Below are 18,969 nucleotides of genomic sequence, written 5' to 3'. Positions count from 1 at the left end.
TCGAAAGTAAACATGCATGGCAAAAATGTGTCCAAGAACTGATAATATTAGGGGGGCGGTATGCAATTACATGTTTTGAACTACAATTTTTATTATTTTAAATAAATTTATCATAAGTATAAACTTGAAGATGTATTGATACCTGAAGAGCTTGAAAATAGCTTGAGCCACGAGTTTTCCTCTTGAGTTTCTATTTTGACAAGGTTACCGTCACGTTTCCGACATTCGCTCTAAAACGTTGAGGATGAAATGTGAAACAATAATTATATATTTTCATCATCCGCTTTATAACACTTTGTGACTTATGAATTACGAGATATTGTCATTTAAGAGCACGAAACGCCGTTATATAAGTTCGTGTTTGCTTAAAAAAAAGTTTCGTATGTTATACAATATTGATAACTGCATTGTATAAACTTATATATTTTGTAATTTTGTGATCAAAGAGCGACAGGTATAGATTATAGATTGCCAATTTAAAATATTGGACATCTCTGTCTCCGTCGCCCCCCACCCCCTTCGCTCTCTACATTGTCCCACCCACTCATTCTATCTTTCTGTTAAAGGTACATATGTATATTTACTAAAATGTAAGAATCAATACAAATAAGTTATGATTAAATACCTGTGCATTGATCCATGTTGTCTCGTCATTTCTATGCTGATAACAATGGTTATTATACCTTAGCCAGTTCCGCTGACATGTGGCGCCTTGTGAGTCTACACCTGTTACATCGAAAACAAGAATAAAAGAATAAAGCGGATGAAAGGGGAAAGTCGAGGAGAAAGAAGGTATGATTGGTCGACAAATTGCCGTTCTGTTAAAACTTACCAAGCAGATTGTTTTATTCTTTTCTTTTTATTCTGCCACAATTGTATAGAATGTAACTTGATTTTCTTCAAATAGTCAATCTTTACTTAGTTTTGCTACTCTTATACACAAAAGCAATAAACAATATTTCATTATCATTTGCATGAATAATTTTACCAATTTTTGGAATTCGTTGTAAATAGATGAGTATTGTTAAAAACATGCGTTGTGGATATTAAATGTAACTAGTTTATTTTTATGTATTAGTGACAGTTCTTTACTTACCATTTAAAATTACGATCAAACGTAGTATTATCAGAACCACGCCGTGTTGCCAAAACATTTCTGAAGGGAATATTTGCATGAAAAGATGTATGAATGATTTAAAAGAAACCTGTAGCAGCTACATGTAAAAAAAGCCCTCTAATAATGAAACCATATACATAGGACTCAATACGCAATACTCAATAAAACATACAGAATCTTTCATCATAGGCCTATTTTCATTGCCTTTGCATCACTGCGTTAAGAACCTTCTATATTGAAACTATTATATATTTCGATGACTTTAAGCAATACTGTTTGAATGATTATTTTGCTTCCAATATACATTTTGGAAGGAATTTCAGACGCGTCAGAAAAACCTAAACGTGAATGTAATTGTGATGGTGTAGTTAATCATATACAGTGCTAGATAATAGCAATGTCGCGTATATACACTAATATTATATTCACATATAATTTATATCCTTGTTCAAAACCCTGGTCATATTTTGAAAAAAGCAAACCAAATACGCATTCTGGTGATCATTTAACTTTTCAATAGATCGTTTAGGACAATCATTTTATAACGAAATATTATTAAACAATTACCTGAAATGGATTTTGATCTTAATCGCAGCAAAGACCATGAACAAATGTAAGGCCGTCGGATATGACGCTGATTTTAGGAATAGTTTCACTTATTCAAGGCTCACTGTCATGCAAACACTAGGTTTTATCACTTCATTACCCTAACAAAATTTTATTAATAGCAAGAGGCCCTCAAGTCCCAACAGTGACATTTATTATGAAACATCTTTGCGGAAAAAAATGAAATGAATATAGTTATGTATGAATTCACAGCCAGACCGTACACATAAGAATAATCGACAAAAAGATGTGTGGGCGTGGCCAACGTACCCAGTACACTGTATATATTATTTTATTTTTTTTACCAGAAATTAAACAAACCAAAATCGGTCTTCTCAAGTATACTTCTTATATAATAATTCTTTTAAATGCTTGAACTGTGCGACCACGAAAGTATGGGAAGGTCAGCATTTGAACAACCATAAAAGCCTTTTTATTCATTCTTGTCACTGTCTAAATCATCACACTATGTTTAAAACGTGTGACATTGGACAGACGCCAAAGGAAAATATTTAAAAAATGGTAGCTTTGCATCCAAACTATACACTGCGTCAATACTATGACCTCAGAGTAACGGTTCATTAGAAGAAGTTGTTGGAAGATTTTAATATGTTTGACCCTTGTAGCTTTGAATGACGGTAATTTCATTTATAAAAAAGAACTTATTTGATTACCAACGATACCATTTTCCTTCTGTTCGAAAAACATTTACCTTGGCCTTATGGTTGTTGAGAAGAAGTTGTTTGAGACTTTCAACATATTTGATCCCAGTTACCTTGAATGAAGGTCAGTGTCATTCATCTTAACAACACCAAAACAACACTTTGGGTGGATTATGCAACGATCAATTAACAAATTTGAATACATTTATTAAAATAGAGTTTGTGTTTAGGTTCAAAATAGCGATACTGGTGGCAAAATGGGATTTTGAACTGGATTTAAAATAATGATTCTTTCAGGAACCTTAACTAAAGGTCCTTTGATGCAGCCATTATGGGGGAAAAAATCCTCAGCCGATAAGGGGCTAGCGTGATTCACATCGGGCTTGCTCCATTACAAGGAATGGGATCGATTTGAATACCCGGCCGGGGCAGAGGAGGCCGGGAATATTAGTACTAGCCCCTGGTCTATTTAGTTCCATATTAGCATTCTAACCTGAATGTTTTTTACCTTCGCAGTATTATCATTTTGTTCCATTTTCATCATAAGATGTATCCACAAATGCCTGCTCGCCAACGTTAACAGCTCGGTCAGAAACAAATTATGCGCCGATAGGCCTACATTGTGTATGCCTGTTGGTGTTATTTGTTTATTTCATTTATTCGTCAAGGATTACCATATACCAGGATGATTTTTTTCATTATACACAAAACAACAACAAATGAATACTTGATGAAGATAAATCTATTTCGCCTTCGGAATGATTTCAAACATGTATTACGGGAAGAAGCAGACGAGTGATATCCCTTACATGAAAATGAATTGACTTTTTACACTAGTCTATAACAGCGTCACAAGGAATGTCTTACTCCAGACGTGTTGCAAAAGTTTCGAACGAGGCTAAGTTGCAAACTGATTTCACGTTAAGCGTTGTTTGTGAGGATATTTGGCCTTTCATTTCTTATCATTCAATTGAAAAACAAATGTTATAAACATTGTATAATAAGCTTCAGTGTGATGTTGACTGTCATTGAAGTTTCAACTGTTACAATATTTGATAGAAAGTTAATAAACGTATAGTAGTACTAAAAATTATGAAATGACAGAAACATTAAACCAAAACAATTACTCATGTTTCTGCTATCAGTATCATCCACAGAAAAAATAGGGAAGATAAGTACTAGCTAGGCATTATTTTTTTAATTTGAAAAATATCTTCACTGCACTTATAAAGAGTAGAAGATCTGACTTTAACAATGAATTTTACTATCTGCCAATAAAAACTTAAGAGTATTGTAGGCACACAAATCTATGGTAGGTCAGGTTAACCACAGGTGCTGGACACACTATACAAGTAATATGTGTATACTATACTATATAGTATATACACATCATATTAATATTCGTGTGTCCAGTACCTGTGGGGTTAGCAGGAACACAAGATTTGTTTTATTTGGCCTTATCTAATGATCATTAAAAGGTCACACAGGGCTCAGTTCCCAAATCAGAAACTGGACCTGTTGAAACAGTAATCATTCATTACTTTAGAGATAACATAATTCTTAGGAGAAAAAATGGAAATATAGTTATTTTTCAAACTTTTCTGAGTTGCACAATTTGAAAGTATCTTCTGTTTGAAATCTGAACATAACTTGGTTTATGAAAATGTGTAAAACAAATCCTCATACTGGGGTACAGTTGTTCTACATAGTCCATAAAACAACAGATAAAGTCCTTAAGCACCTGCCAAAACAAAGGAGTGCAACGGACATCTCCATGTTTCCTGGTTAATTTATTTTTTCAGGAAACAACCAGTTTCATGTATAACATTGTTATGATGAGCTTAACACAATCAAAATGTGTGTTCATTTTATCAAACTCTGAAAAGATAGCAATAAATGTATAACACAACCATTATTAATTCTATTATTTGCTTGGCAATAAAGGATATATTTGCTTTTCACTAATGATAATATGCCAATTAATGCTGTTGCAGAAATTATATGGTGACTATATTCTATTTTAGGAGAATAGTTGAATCTGGAAAGTAATCAATATTACAACAAACAGGAATGTTTTTATTAGAGAAAGGAGGAGGAGACTGCAAGAACTTTACCAACAGTGACATGACATTTATAAGTATAGAAGAGGAACCTCTGACATTTTCTTTCAGACTCATGACAGATGAGTCCACAGACACATCCAACAGGGGATAGTTCAAATGCTTTCCTTGCAAATGTTTGCTTAATGGAGAAGTCAGTGATCTTTACTTGGGACGGATTGAATCTGTGAATATTGATACCGGAAGCCTGATGAATGTGACTGTACAGCTCCTACTGACTAAAGGCACTAATGTCGGAAACTACGTTGGTTTTGATCAATAAAAACACTATGGGTGGGGGAGCAAATTTGAAAAATATTAAAATATGTTTTTTTAAATATAGAAACACTGGCCATGGCTTTCTTCTAGTTTTTGGTCCAGTGAATTAAAAGTCAACGCAAATGTTAAGCAGCAAAAGAAAAATAAGATCCCTTGTATACACTGAACTTTTAACAATGCTTATGATCAATATCAATAAAATAAAGTTATAATGTGTAACTTGATATTTGTTAATTTCACTCGATTTTACCGTGTTCAACTCTGGATATAAAAACTCGTGTGATATATGAGAGGAACCCCACACAAGATTGTGCCTTTGCTATGTCAGTGAAATCAGTTATTTCTAAAGTTGTCAACCATAATACTTGAAACTTCGTTTCAAAATTCCATAGAACAATTTTTCAAGACAGTTTTGAGGTCAAGTGGATACATTCAAGGTGAAGGCTACAGCTACACAACCTGTACATGTGACGGAGAAATTGTAAGTGCTTTCCTATCTCAGTATTCAAACAAAATTTCATAAAATTTGCTCCATCATTCTGAACATCAAATCAGGCACTACCTGTTTGCACATACACAGGCAACCTCAACTTTCAATAACTCTTGTTGTCAATATTTGTTGCACTATGCTATTAGTTCTGAAACCAACAATAATAACAAACCTAATGACACAGTATGTACACTAGCTGGTACATTTGCAGTACTCTTTTAACATATATTTGTAATTGATATGTACATCTTATTTCAAATGCTGGCCTATATAGATGATAAAGCCTAACATATGTTATAAACTGTTATTTTTGTGAAGAATTTATGAAATGAAAATAGAGGAAAACTAATGTAACGCTCCTAATTGTGTGTGTGTGTGTGTGGAGGGGGGAGGGGGTATGTATGTTTATATTTTGTTTATCTTATCCAATTTTGAAAATTACAACAATGTATCAGATTGTGTTATAGTGGATTTTTTTTATCTTATTTGTTCTTAAGAACACTGATGCAAAATAATTCCATTTGTCATAAGTAGAGACCTTTTCACTGCAGTGAATTTGTGATACACGGATTTTTAAAGCTTTTCAAAAAATTTAACAGACATGTAAAGGTGTGAGTAGCAGTCATCCATTTGTCTGTCAACAATTTGGTTTCAGCAAGTTAACATCCTTAAATATTGTTCAGATTTAATGAAACTTGGGTTGTGTTTAAACAATGTACAAAGACTCATGCAAAAAAATGAAACTTGAACAAAATTCACACATATTAAAAAGCATGCATACCCTGGTCAATGTCCATACTTTACAAGATAACTTGCTTGAATATTCATTGATCAATATACAAACTTAGACGATAATTTCAAAGTTTAGCGAAATCCATGCAAAATTAATTAGCATACTGAGCTCTGATAGGTCAATGGTTTTTGTCAAGTATCTTTGTCAGATAAGACCAGATTCTATTGAAACTTGGTTTATATAGTATTCAACATCAAAAGCGAAGTTCAAAGATGAATAAAATCTGTGCATAATCTATTAACAAAATTAGCTCTGGTTTGAAGCTGGTTTCCACATTAATTTAGTCAAATATGACTTGATTCTGATGAAACTTTGTCAACATCTTGACTAAAAACAAAATCTGCCAGTGATTTATAAACAATAAGGGAATATCTTTGGCTTTACTGGTTTAAAATAATCAGTTATTGGAATCTAACGTTTGAAATACAAACGGAAGCAATTCCTACGCAACTGAAATATCTAAAGGTCTAAAATGATATATTCTAGAGAAAACGCGGTACCCCTCTTCTGACAAACCTATAAAGAAATACTGTACACACAAGAAGAATAACTTTTACATAAAACTAGGATTCATAACAAAATTACCAGTTAATCCTTCTGTACAATATGATGGGCACTTTGTCTTTAATTTGTTCCCCATTCCAAAAATAATATATTTATCTTTGTCAATTGCCTTAGTTTTCAGTACTTTCAGTACTTTGATTGTGGCATTACGGGGAGGCCTGTTATAAGTTGTAAAACCGTGTTGTTCGAGCCTTTTTAATCAATAAAATATGATTCAACTATAAGTTCTTTACGAAAGTTTAAACCAACATGATATAAGCCTTCAGTAAGTGTTATACACTAACCCTATTCAAATATATATCATAATGAGTTTACTTACTAACAAGGAAATCGTCGATGTTCACATCCAACTTGTTAGTGGTCATGCCCCCTTCTTTTTGTAACTAGTAAATAAGCACTGTTCTTACTTGCTTTAGAGAAATGATTCCATATTTAAACCATTTCAGATGAAGATAAACACACCACAGATAAATGTACGACTGCACAAATGAGGAACATCAGGCAGTAATAATACCAGGACACCTAATAGTGCCTACGTGTCGAGCCAGTATTTACATGTACTTGATTTATATTACTTTTTAAACTTCCTCTTCGGGCTTGATTAAAAAGCATGCGTCATTATTCGGTTAATATATCAAGTTAACGATTAGTGGTTTACGCAATGGCTTTAAAAAAAAATGGCAAAATACAGTGTCATATTTAAATATATTAATGGATGTGTCTTTGAAAAGAAAATATGTTTATTTGTATGAGACGGGCACGTTCGTGTCAGAAATTTCAAAAGCACATTTACATTGAATCAAAACGTTTGACTCAAATCGCTCTTAAATAAGCGGTTTGCAAGAATACTCAACATGTCGAATTTAAGTCAATGAATCTTGAAAATACGCTTTATCCGAAATCAATTTAAATCCGTTTTAAAATATAAAGTTATTCAATAACGCAACTTCAAATGAGGGAAATGTTTATTCAATGATCTTATACAAATATACAAGTAAGCATTTTATTTCGCATGCTATTACAATGAATTGTACTTGTCTCTCAGCGCTGAACTGTGAATAAAATTTATGATTTTAATAAATTACCTTTGTTTGTCAAATAAGGCATGCGCGCGTTTGTGTGGTTATTTACAGCGCACTGATTGTGGGGGTATGTTTAGGCCTCTTTAACGTGTCAATTCAATGTAATCTTAAGTGTTGCAATAGACACAACTTCAATTTAAGTCGCTTCTACGTCTTAAAAAATAAGAGGGACATTTTCGGCTATGTAAGGGTCCAACATTTGTCAAATAGGACGGACAGGTAATGATATAAAACATGAGCAGTGCCGTTAACTATGCTTTCGTTACCATACATATTCAGTAATTATTGGATGTTTGTGGACGTACGGTACGAGTAATTCTATTGTTTCTTAAGTAAAACAGTCATGTATTAAGAAGCAACTATCCTGTCTTCAATTTTGACAGATGAGAGTTAATTGCGTATAACAGCGGCACAAATAAGCGTATCCGGTCTTGGATCGATGAAAGCTTGAACTTTCAAAGTTGTACACTACCAGTGAACAAATCTCTTTGCTGACTTACTATCATTTTAAATTAATTAGGAAATTGCGTGAATATATGACATTTCTATGATCTGAGTATAATCTTCTAATATAGGATTTGTCAGGTTGACGTTCCCCCTTTATATGTATGACTAATATGTGAGTTTCTAGAAAACAGTTATTTCTGTCAAGAAGTCGTGTGAAATCCATTCACATTGACAAAACTAGTCACGACATGTGAAAACATTTGTATTACAGATTTTGGTTCATATGTTACTCTGTGTAATAAAAATGAAGGTGCAAAGTAATCTCGAGCCACCAATGAAATCGGTTCAAAAATATATCAAAACTTGTTTCGGTGGAAGGTTTTTCCATTGATCGAACCAGGGCACGGTTCGTTTATCCCAAGTTTTGCTATTTTGCATCACAGAAGTTGCTTTCGCAGTCGTTTCATATTCTGAATTAATTTCAATGTGATTTAAGATGCTTTCCTCCACCCTCTTCCTAAAGAGTGTCGTGGTTATGACTTGAAAATATACGAACGGTTATTAACGTTTATCTATCGATGACACATTTTCACATTGCAGAATTTTAAGAATATTTTTTCTACTATTAAAAAACCCACTGATATATAGATGAGTTGTTCTTTACATCAAAATAGAGGTAGTAAAATGGTTTATCAATTTACATGTTAATAAAGTTAGTTCTAGTTATCAATTATATAGAATGACTTGTATTGGCTTGAGGTTAGTCACGTAAACGTCGACAATATTCAGTGAAGTGAAGCATTGGGCTCGATTTACGCGCAAAAGGCTTAGCATTTTGTTTGTGAAAAGGGCTCATTTTTCTCTCTATCGGGTTACGGTTTTTATTTGTCAGTACAAGAAAAACATCGTTGTTTTGGTGTCCAAGCCAAATCAGTCATGCCACGGTTTCATGACGTAAACCATGAAACGTCCATTGACATAATTTAGGATGGAATTAGGTACACCGATGTCTCCCGGCGGTTTGGTGTGGCCGAAATAATTATATCCAAGCGGCTTTGGGAAGGCGAAGTATTACGTCACGTATACAGGAATGTATGTATCTGGTTAAGTCATCTGCGTAATCGAACACTAAGTGCTGCTTCCAACATCCAAAATACCTTCGCTTTAGTCCACAAACTGTAATCCGTCGGTTGACCGAGTTACATTGTAGGCCTAAGTTCTCGCCGACCGTATCGTGTACCTCGATTGACCCGTTACATAGCGCAGCTCTGTTGTTATTCCGTTGATGTTGACAAACAGCGGCTCGTTTCAGTAAAATTATTAATAATGTTATATATGAAATCTGGAGAACTATAAAGGGGGATAAGAGCCTATATCTGAGGACAATTAAAAACAATAAAAAAAAAAAAAAAAATATGAACGTACTCATGTCGCACGCTCCAACACTGACTTTCTTCCTCAAAAGAACATCAATGAGTTTGGTTGTCCATCGCTTTCCCCAGATCTTAATCATTGAGCACCTTTTGGTTCAGTTTGACAGAAGAATGAGAAATCGAGAGCAGTAACATAAACGTTAGATCAATTGAGGATGGCGTTTAAGTAAGAGTGTGGAGGATACCGATGAGGTATATGAACAGACACATCGCTTCCGGTCGTGTTCAGGCTGTGGTCAACTCTAAGGACTCTTTCACGTGATATTAATGCTGTGAACTTGACTTTAACGTTTGCTGGATGTACACTAGTGACGTCGTTTCATGGAGACATTTTAATTAATCTTAATTTATAATAACACCTATTGATATCTATTTTACAGCAATTTCAATACAATAACGTAACAGAGCCAGTATATATAACAAGTCACATACTTTATGTATCACACGTCACACGTGTATCACGTGATATTACACATGTAACATTAGTTTCAGGTGAGAACACGGCCAGAAGGTGCTCTTTAATAGAATACCTTATCATCATGTTGTATCTTTGTACCATACCTTTGAAGAAACGGTTTTCCATATGTTGACCTAGAAAGTTTTGACCCCTGAAGAAAAACACTTTTCACAGTTTGACCTATCCTTTACTTCTGATTACAGCGTTGCTGTCTTTATTTTTACTAAATGATGTTCATACATAGGTCGTTACCAACTGCATTAAAATGTGTTTTTTTTTCTGTAAAATAAATCGTTTATCCTTTTGTCGTTGAAACCCCCACTTTAAGAGTTTCTATTAATCTCAACTGTTTTACATTAAATTGTGTTAATTATGAGTTCAGATTTCTTCCATGCCACTTTAGTTATAACATAATTATTTCGTGTCTTAATTTACGACCACAGCGCCTGAACAGTTTTATAAGTCAATGCATGAGGTCCACTTCAATGTTGACAGTCTCCTATTTATCGTTATTATTTATATATAAATTGTGCTGAGATGACGATTGTTAAGTATAGTCATAACCATAAATAATACCCGTAAATACAGATTTCTGGCTACATTATTGTCGATTTAGTTTATAATGTTTTATGTTTGTTTCATTGGTCACGTGTATCCGTAGGAGTCGGTTGTAACTTACTGCGTTTTTCTTTCAATGATCTCTATACGGGATTCGGCTACGTATCTTTCATTACCAGATTTTGCGCCGTTATACATCTGCAATCGAGGCATAGCAACAAACTTGGAGTGAGAGATAGACGTATAAATAAATGAGCGAAATTTAACAAAACTAATTTAATAAAAATTAAGTGTTATTATTATCAGACAATGTTATCTAACAATGTAATAGTTTCACATTAAGCACCTAGTGCGGTATCAACGACATAGAAAATGATGTGTTTATCATACCGAAGATGATAACTTATCTATTTCTCCCATCTTTAGTAAATAGTATATCTCCAGGTGCCAAATAAAATACCACAGGTTTGTCAGATGCTCCGATCCATTCCTCACCCTCGTTCATTGCTGGATTAACGATACCTTCCACACATCAAGACATACTGTATGTACGTCTGTCCGAAAAACGTAATTCAACATAAAAACAGCATGCTTATTAAACCAACACATTATGGAGCAATTATGGAGCTAAAATACAGTCAATGAATATTTTTTTTAAAAACAAATCATTTCGGGTGATGGGAAAACAAATGTTGAGTTACAAATAGCTTACGCAGATCACATAAATCAAAATATTCCAATATAAATCATTTAGGTAGATTACGGTAATGTATATACACTATAGACTTGTGTAATTAAATGTTGGTTACTTTTTATCCTTCACGTACTATGTACTTATATGTTGACATACCCCTACGAGCCGCCAGGTTACCAGCCATGTCTGTTCTTGTGTTGTCAACGATGCCTTCTAAACAGCGGCTCTTATGTCCTTCTTTCTCTCCAGATTTGTTCTAAAAAGATAAACGTCCAACCCCGACCCTGAACGTCCCCTTTGTAAGTCGAATTTTTCCTTAACCTATCACGACCTATAATTACAAGTTGATAACAATGAACACGTCGGTAATTTCGTGGGAATTGATCCAGATTGATTTGCAACCAACTTTTCGGGAAAGTTCGTTAAATTTGTCGAAGCTTTCACCAGCTCTAGTGAAAGGATTTTTTTTCTTTGTTCCTGAGACGAGTAAATCAATCAACAACGAGTTGACAATAAAGTTCAAATAATGATTGCGCGTATTCCTGAATCATTGTCTTTCTTTTCATTTAAGTGGAAATCATTTTTGCAATGTTTTACATATAACATTGTTTGTTTATTTTTGTTGTCATGTCGGACGTTTAGGAAGTTATCTTCCTTGTGCTGTCCTACACAGATCAGCAGTCTTATGTTGAAGTCTAGAAAAGTAAAGGCTTATGGACAATATCGCTGTTTTTTCACCGGGCGCTTTCGCACCTAACATGAGACCGCAACCTACGAACTTGCATGAAAAAACCGTCAACGACTTGATAACACAAAGATGAACGGACTGAAAAAAAAAAGATATGGACTCCTTGATGTTAAGGATACTTGTCCCACTACAGGCAAAACACTAGATAGGTTTTGTAGTTTTGGAGAACTGAACCGCAACTACATGTAGGCTACCGACCCAGCGTTGACCAGGAAGCTCAATTAATCACAGCCACGGTCACCCTATCGGAAGGTCTAAGGTGGGAATTCTAGCCTGGATTTACCCTCAGAACACTGTTGGTGATCCTGTTTTGTTTATTCAATATTTTCTTGTTTTTACATAACCGTACCGGAAGGTGTATGCTTTTTTCATGCCAGGAAAAAAAGTTTCCAATGCACATAGTTACACTTTTCTGTTGTAGTTGTATGTGTATCCTTTATTAAAAAAACAACATTACAAACACATCAAAGAAAAAATTGCACTGCACTCTTAAGATAAATTTATGAACATTTTTTTTTAAATTTCATAACACGACACTAATGGTTATCATAGTTTAAACTATTGATTAAAACCTTTGTATCAGTTTGTTAGTATGGAATTAAGTACCCGGAGAACGAGGTTCTCAAACCCCACATTGTAGGACTAGTATTTCCAGTTCTTTCTACTTTGATGGTGATAATATCACCCTGTGTAAGTTCCAATATCAACGTTTTCTCTGATGTTTCGGCCCAGGTGTGTTCCCCGGTCCATAGATAACCAGCTGCTGCTCCATTTTTCGCCAGCTCCGAGTAGATTTCTCCGTTTGTACCGATTCCGACTGACCAGCTGAAGACATACACTCCTGCTTTTGGACAGGTAAATATACCTGACACCGGATTGTAGCCTCCACCGATATTGGTTACTGGATGATCATTCTTCACAGTAAAGTCGGCACCGGGATTGGGAACATTGTGAGACAGATATGCATAAAATGCCACAGCATTCCTGTTGGTGCCTTTAGCAAAGAGATAGAAAATACACGGGAGTCAATAGAATTATTAAATATAGCTGGAAAATAATTATAAAATATTAAAACATATCAAACGATTCACAAAACAATTGTTCAGTGTTAGACTGGCTACCAGCCCCTAAGTTTTTATGAAGAATTTCTCAATTGCATTTTACTTCTAGCTTATCTCCCATAGTTTAGAACATTTCAGACATCGAAGTGATCATTATTATTAGAGTTACCAAAAAATCAAAATAATTTGATATCGTTAATATCCTAGTGACTAGGGCCAGTTTAGTTCATATTTTATCTTCAGTAAATGCTATTGTTGTTATTAAGCAACATTACATTAAGATACGTTAAACGAACAATTTAATCAACATTATTAAACATTGCTTAAATATGACCTTTTTATAGACGGAACTACATGCAACAAACATCGACATAATGACGAGTTAAAAAACTGCAATTGAAATATACGTTCCGAGGAAAAAAATCATTATTAAAGATGTTAAGTGATAAAAGCCTAGAAGAGACATATCTCATGAAGATATATCCTCCAATGTTATCATCCACTCAGCAGTCAGCATGTAGCTTAACATTAACACTATCATGGAATATATAAAGATACACATGCATACATGTACACATGCAGTTCAAGATTTATAAAGATGAAAACATAAATATATATATATATATATATACCATTTCTTCACGGAGTAACTGTTTATGTCATACCCTTGCCTTTGTTAATTTTCCTGACTAAACTGTTCTAGCTTGAGTCGAAATCCTATAGCAGTACGTATTATCTTGTACTGCTTACTTATACTAATCCACAATCGAGACAAATGAAACTGTAAGCACTAGCATCTGCCTCTCAACCTGTTATTGCCTGTATTATTGTTATATGTATGTTTATCTACTTCGTGATGATAACAGCTACTGTAGAACAAGCGTGCGGAATGTCATGATGATAAGTTATTACGTTTATCTAACTCTCGTTAGTTAATTTTCAAATTGTAAAAGACATTCGGTAAAACTCGTGTATGTATACGAAGATTAACTAACTCGAGTTAGATAAACGAAATAACTTATCATCACGAGTTTGGGGACATGTTTCTCCATTAACGTTCGGATTTTATCTGAAAAAACATTTTTTTCCCTTGGAAAATACATTATGTGTGTTTCCGATGGGAGAAACAATTACCATGGAGCATGACGTCACAATGGAAAATGACGTCGAAAAGCATTGTTACGTGACGTCATAAATCAAATTGACCAATGAAATGACGCCCAGGCTGTTACCCACTAGTGGGTAACCAAAAATGTTTACCATCTTCTAGCAGGTTTATCCAATGAGATAGGAGTGAGGAAACCTACAGTGGTTGTTGGAGACACGTATCCTTATCACTTACCATCCCAGTAGAAACATGAATAGGTAGCTGTTAATTTTATTATATTATCACAGGACAGGAATGATACACGTACCTGCAACACGAGCCATTTTACTTCTATGTGGAGGTGCTCCAGGAGGGCCTATCACGATGTCACTAGCAGCATTGGTGACGTTGGGCTCGATCTCTTCAGGCAGGCGATTCTCATGGGAATTACCCGAATAGTCTTTGTTTTGCTGGTCTTCATTACTTTCGTCGAAGTCAGCAGCCAATCGTGATTCTAAGAATGCAACTCTTGCTTTCAAATGTTTGTTTTCAATTTTAACAGAACGTAGTGCTTCTTGCAGGTTCGCGACAATTTCTATTTCGTTTTTCTGAAACTGTTTCAGATCCTCGATTTGACGGGAGAGTTCGGTGACTGTATGCTTGAATGCACTGATGGTATCGGAAACATAATCGGACTTTCCATTTGAATGAAACTGACAAGTGGCCACAGATAAGAATAGGACAAGGACCGGCAGCGGTTTTACCATCATATCAAGCTACAAATAGATAGGTCGTAAATTTCATATACAAGTTCATGTAAACAATAAATCACATAAAAGACTGGATCCTTACTAACGGAAGTTTGTGTGAAAGGAATAACTAAGAACGGGTACACTTTACATATCCTATATAGGACAAGGAAGTCATTACAGCAGGATAGACAATAAAAGTTACCGAGATCTGCCCCTTTCTGAAGACACATTAACAGAAAAAATACAGCATTGAATAATGTTAGTGAAAATGGTTTTTTCCTAATTATTGTTAAATAAATGCGGATAAATTTTCATTTATAACAAGAAAAAATGAAATAATATAAAAGGAAACTGCTGTTAAAAGACCAATCTTTAGCAAATCTTTAATCATTTGCTTTAATCATATATGTAAGTAGCAAATAGAGAAATATACAAGTATGCACGAGATTTGAATTGTTACCAACACATTAATTATGCAAATAAGTATATACATGTACTGTGAATTAACGTTGTACTTTTTTGACAAATCACAAACCTCATTATGTGCAAGACATACCGTGTTATCACTCCTAACTAACATACCTTCAGAGGAACCATCGGCTCCGTACGGTGATCGACATAGATATGCCCTTCTAAAGTAATAGTAAATGAGCCCACCTTGTGTTTCTGATAACAACATCGCTATCATAGGGGTCAGTTACAAGGATATGTCCAACATATTAGAATCAAAATGTAATATTCTGCTTTGAAAAACCACGGACTTATTATAATTCCGTGGTAATAACACCTCAATCTAGCCAATAACAATAACGAGAGCATTTAGGGTCACAGTACACGTGCACAATCTCCAAGGTGTAACGAATAGTGATAGGTTTTAAACAGGTGTTAATGTAGTAAACGTTCACAGGGATATTCGAGGCAAACAGCAAAATAGACTCTTATCTGTTTGCACTTATCGCTAAAAACCAATATACGTAGTTTTTGAACAGTGTATGGAAGTATACAGTTTATTCTTAACGGCTAGTGTACATTTGAAACTCCATAGACTCCCAGATTCAGCCGATTCGCTAAAGACCGATATAAGTATATTGGGACATTTGTCTGCTGGCTACGTGCCTCATGTTAATCACGAAATTGTGTAGCTATGGTTTCCTACCTCATTCTATATCTTTTCATTCTACGTTGAAGAAATACTGCATTAATCACTGTAACTTCATTACCACATGAAGCATGAAAAATAATTCCACTTCCCGATTATTTTTCAGTTTTTTACCTGTTCATAGTGTCCGTCTTTCTATTTCAGAAGACATACTGACAGGTTCTGTAGGACAGCTGGTGAGCGATGTCCATTAGTAATACAAAAGTAAGGCTTTGGCACGGGTCATTGAGTGCACTCCCCTATATAATCCTTACCACCTCCCTGGCACCCCCCCCCCCTTCGGCAGGGGGTACCGATCGATGATATCCCAGGGGGGGGGGGGGTGTCTCATGTATTTTGGTTTTTCCTGACTGCATCTATTTGTAGCTGTCCGATGGCATCACGTTCAGAAATAGTCAAACCGTTCCAACCGGTTATGAAAACAACACCGAGAAAGATATACCGTATTCTGTTCCCCACTGTAACTAATGGGTGTTCGACGCTCCAACTGCTGCTGCTGGGTAAATACAGCATATACCGGCTGCTTCATAATGTCTATGTAGGATGGTTGCTGTCGCTGCTGCTGCTGTAGTTGCTGTTGTTGTTGTTGCTGCTGGGTAAATACAGCATATACCGGCTACTTCATCATGTCTATGTAGGATGGTTGCTGCTGCTGCTGTTGTTGTCAAGTAGCTCATTCTGACGGCGATGGTTGAAGCCCCTGCGGCGGCGGGGGTGGTGCACGTGGTGGTGGTTGTGTTGCTTCAACCATCGCCGCCGCCGCCAAGGATGAGCTACTTGACAACAACAACAGCAGCAGCAATCATCCTACATAGACATTATGAAGCAGCCGGTATATGCTGCATTTACCCAGCAGCAGCAGCAGGATGAGCTACTTGACAACAACCATCCTACATAGACATTATGAAGCAGCCGGTATATGCTGTATTTACCCAGCAGCAGCAGCAACAACAACAACAACAACAACAGCAACAGCAGCAGCAACCATCCTACATAGACATTATGAAGCAGCCGGTATATGCTGTATTTACCCAGCAGCAGCAGTTGGAGCGTCGAACACCCATTAGTTACAGTGTGGAATACGGTATACCTTTCTCGGTGTTGTTTTCATAACCGGTTGAAACCGGTTTGACTATTTCTAAACGTGATGCAATCAGACCTCTACAAATAGATGCAGTCAGGAAAAACCAAAATACATGAGAACCCCCATGTGACGTCATCGATCGGTACCCCCCGTCGAAGGCGGGTGCCACTAGGACGTCATCATAATGGTACCAACCGGTTAGGGTGGTGCTGCAGGGTGGTGGGGATGCAATCGGGGAAAATCTGTTACGACATTGATTGGTACCCCCCTCCTCATATATAGGTTGTCGCTATTAATAGATGCAGTCAGAAAAAACCCATATACATGAGAACCCCCCTGTGACGTCATCGATCGGTACCCCCCTGCCGAAGGGGGGTGCCACTAGGGGGTTGCCAGGGAGGTGGTTAGGATTATATAGGGGAGTGCACTCAATGACCCTGTGCCAAAAGCCTTACTTTTGTACTACTTCCATTCCCTGATCACGAGATACTGACGGGTTCTGTAGGATTGCTGGAAAGCGACATCCATTTCCTGATCAGGAGACATACCAACGGATTCTGTAGGATTGATTGTGAGCAACATGAAGAGTTCTATAGGACAGCTGGTGAGCGACATCTATTTCCTGATCACGAGACATACTGACAGGTTCTGTAGGACAGCTGGTGAGCGACATCTATTCCCTGGTCATGAGACATACCGACGGGTTCTGTAGGACAGCTGGTGAGCGACATCTATTCCCTGGTCATGAGACATACTGAAGGGTTCTGTAGGATTCTTGGTGAGCGGCATCTATTCCCTGGTCATGAGATATACTGATGGATTCTTTAGGATTCCTGGTGAGCGACATCTATTTCCAGATCACAAGACATAGTGACGGGTTCTGTAAGATTACTGGTGAGCGACGTCCATTCCCTGATCCCTGATATTATCTGATGTACTTTTTAAAAGAATTTCGATGGAGGTTCACACTCATAGCAAAGTATTCAAGCCATGTTTTCCTGGCAGTGTAACAGGTTAGGAAGGTACATGTAAATTCAAGCTGTGTTTTCCTGGCAGTGTAATTTTTTGAACGATAGATGTGTCTATTTAGTAATAATCGTAAACCACCCCATTCATATCTAATTATCTATTCAAATGTTGTGTTGAAATATATTACAATGAAATTCCAAGTTATCCAATCCTTCATGGAATATTCCATAGACCATCGATAATTCAATTCAATTACTGTATAACCTGAAATGTTCGTTGTGTATAACCATTCGTTGTTTTCATGGTTGCTATTGAACCACGAAAATAAATACAACGAATTTGGATGATAAAGGTGCCTACTGTTTGTTAATCCACGAAAGTTTGTACCATGAAACGATCTAATAAAGTTTCAAACCACGAAGGAAAGTACCACCGAACATTTCCTGTTATAATTATAATTTACCATATTTTAAACAGGGGGAGAATCATGTTTATTAATATATTTAATTGGAAGATCTTTTAATATTTCTTTATTATTTGATTATAATTGATCATGAATCATAGGGGAAATGCACATGTTGAACAAGATACAAATTTCAAAAGGGAAACTCGATTAAATCTTCGACTGTTTGTTTAATTGTAAATTCATTAATATTCAGTTAACTATTATTTCAATTCCCTGTGACACAAATCGAGAGCTGAAACATGTGCGATACGATACGTCACTTTTGCTGTGATGAATAATCGCAGAAGTTAATTTGTACCAGTTGTCCATGTGACTACTATTTCGTGTATGAAATTCCACGCCAACAGACAATACAAAAATGT

General features: G+C 35.7%; 2 protein-coding genes across 3 annotated transcripts in view; both read right to left on the bottom strand.

Moving 5' to 3' along the window:
- The window catches only part of LOC110463804, a 31,663-nt gene extending 20,198 nt beyond the window's left edge, over positions 1-11,465 (bottom strand). Inside the window, exon 1 of the mRNA XM_021518680.1 lies at positions 11,438-11,465. Within this exon, the coding sequence (XP_021374355.1) occupies positions 11,438-11,465 (28 nt within the window). The remainder of the gene's footprint in view (positions 1-11,437) is intronic.
- A 997-nt stretch (positions 11,466-12,462) lies between these two features.
- LOC110463838 lies at positions 12,463-15,753 on the bottom strand. Of its 2 annotated transcripts, none has more exons than XM_021518723.1 (3): positions 15,486-15,753; positions 14,506-14,953; positions 12,463-13,023 (listed from the first exon to the last, which is right to left on the bottom strand). In XM_021518723.1, exons 1-3 carry the CDS (start codon positions 15,615-15,617, stop codon positions 12,617-12,619), a joined length of 987 nt encoding a protein of 328 aa, XP_021374398.1. In that variant the 5' UTR covers positions 15,618-15,753; the 3' UTR covers positions 12,463-12,616. The 2 variants fall into 2 exon arrangements, with proteins under 2 accessions (XP_021374398.1, XP_021374399.1); XM_021518724.1 differs by having other exon boundaries at positions 15,512-15,753.
- Between the last annotated feature and the right edge of the window lie 3,216 nt (positions 15,754-18,969).

This window comes from Mizuhopecten yessoensis, unplaced genomic scaffold (assembly GCF_002113885.1).
Source record: "Mizuhopecten yessoensis strain PY_sf001 unplaced genomic scaffold, ASM211388v2 scaffold10933, whole genome shotgun sequence".
Lineage (NCBI taxonomy): Eukaryota > Metazoa > Mollusca > Bivalvia > Pectinida > Pectinidae > Mizuhopecten > Mizuhopecten yessoensis.
Note: the sequence above shows the minus strand (reverse complement) of the source record. Positions and strands in the feature narration are given on the sequence as shown.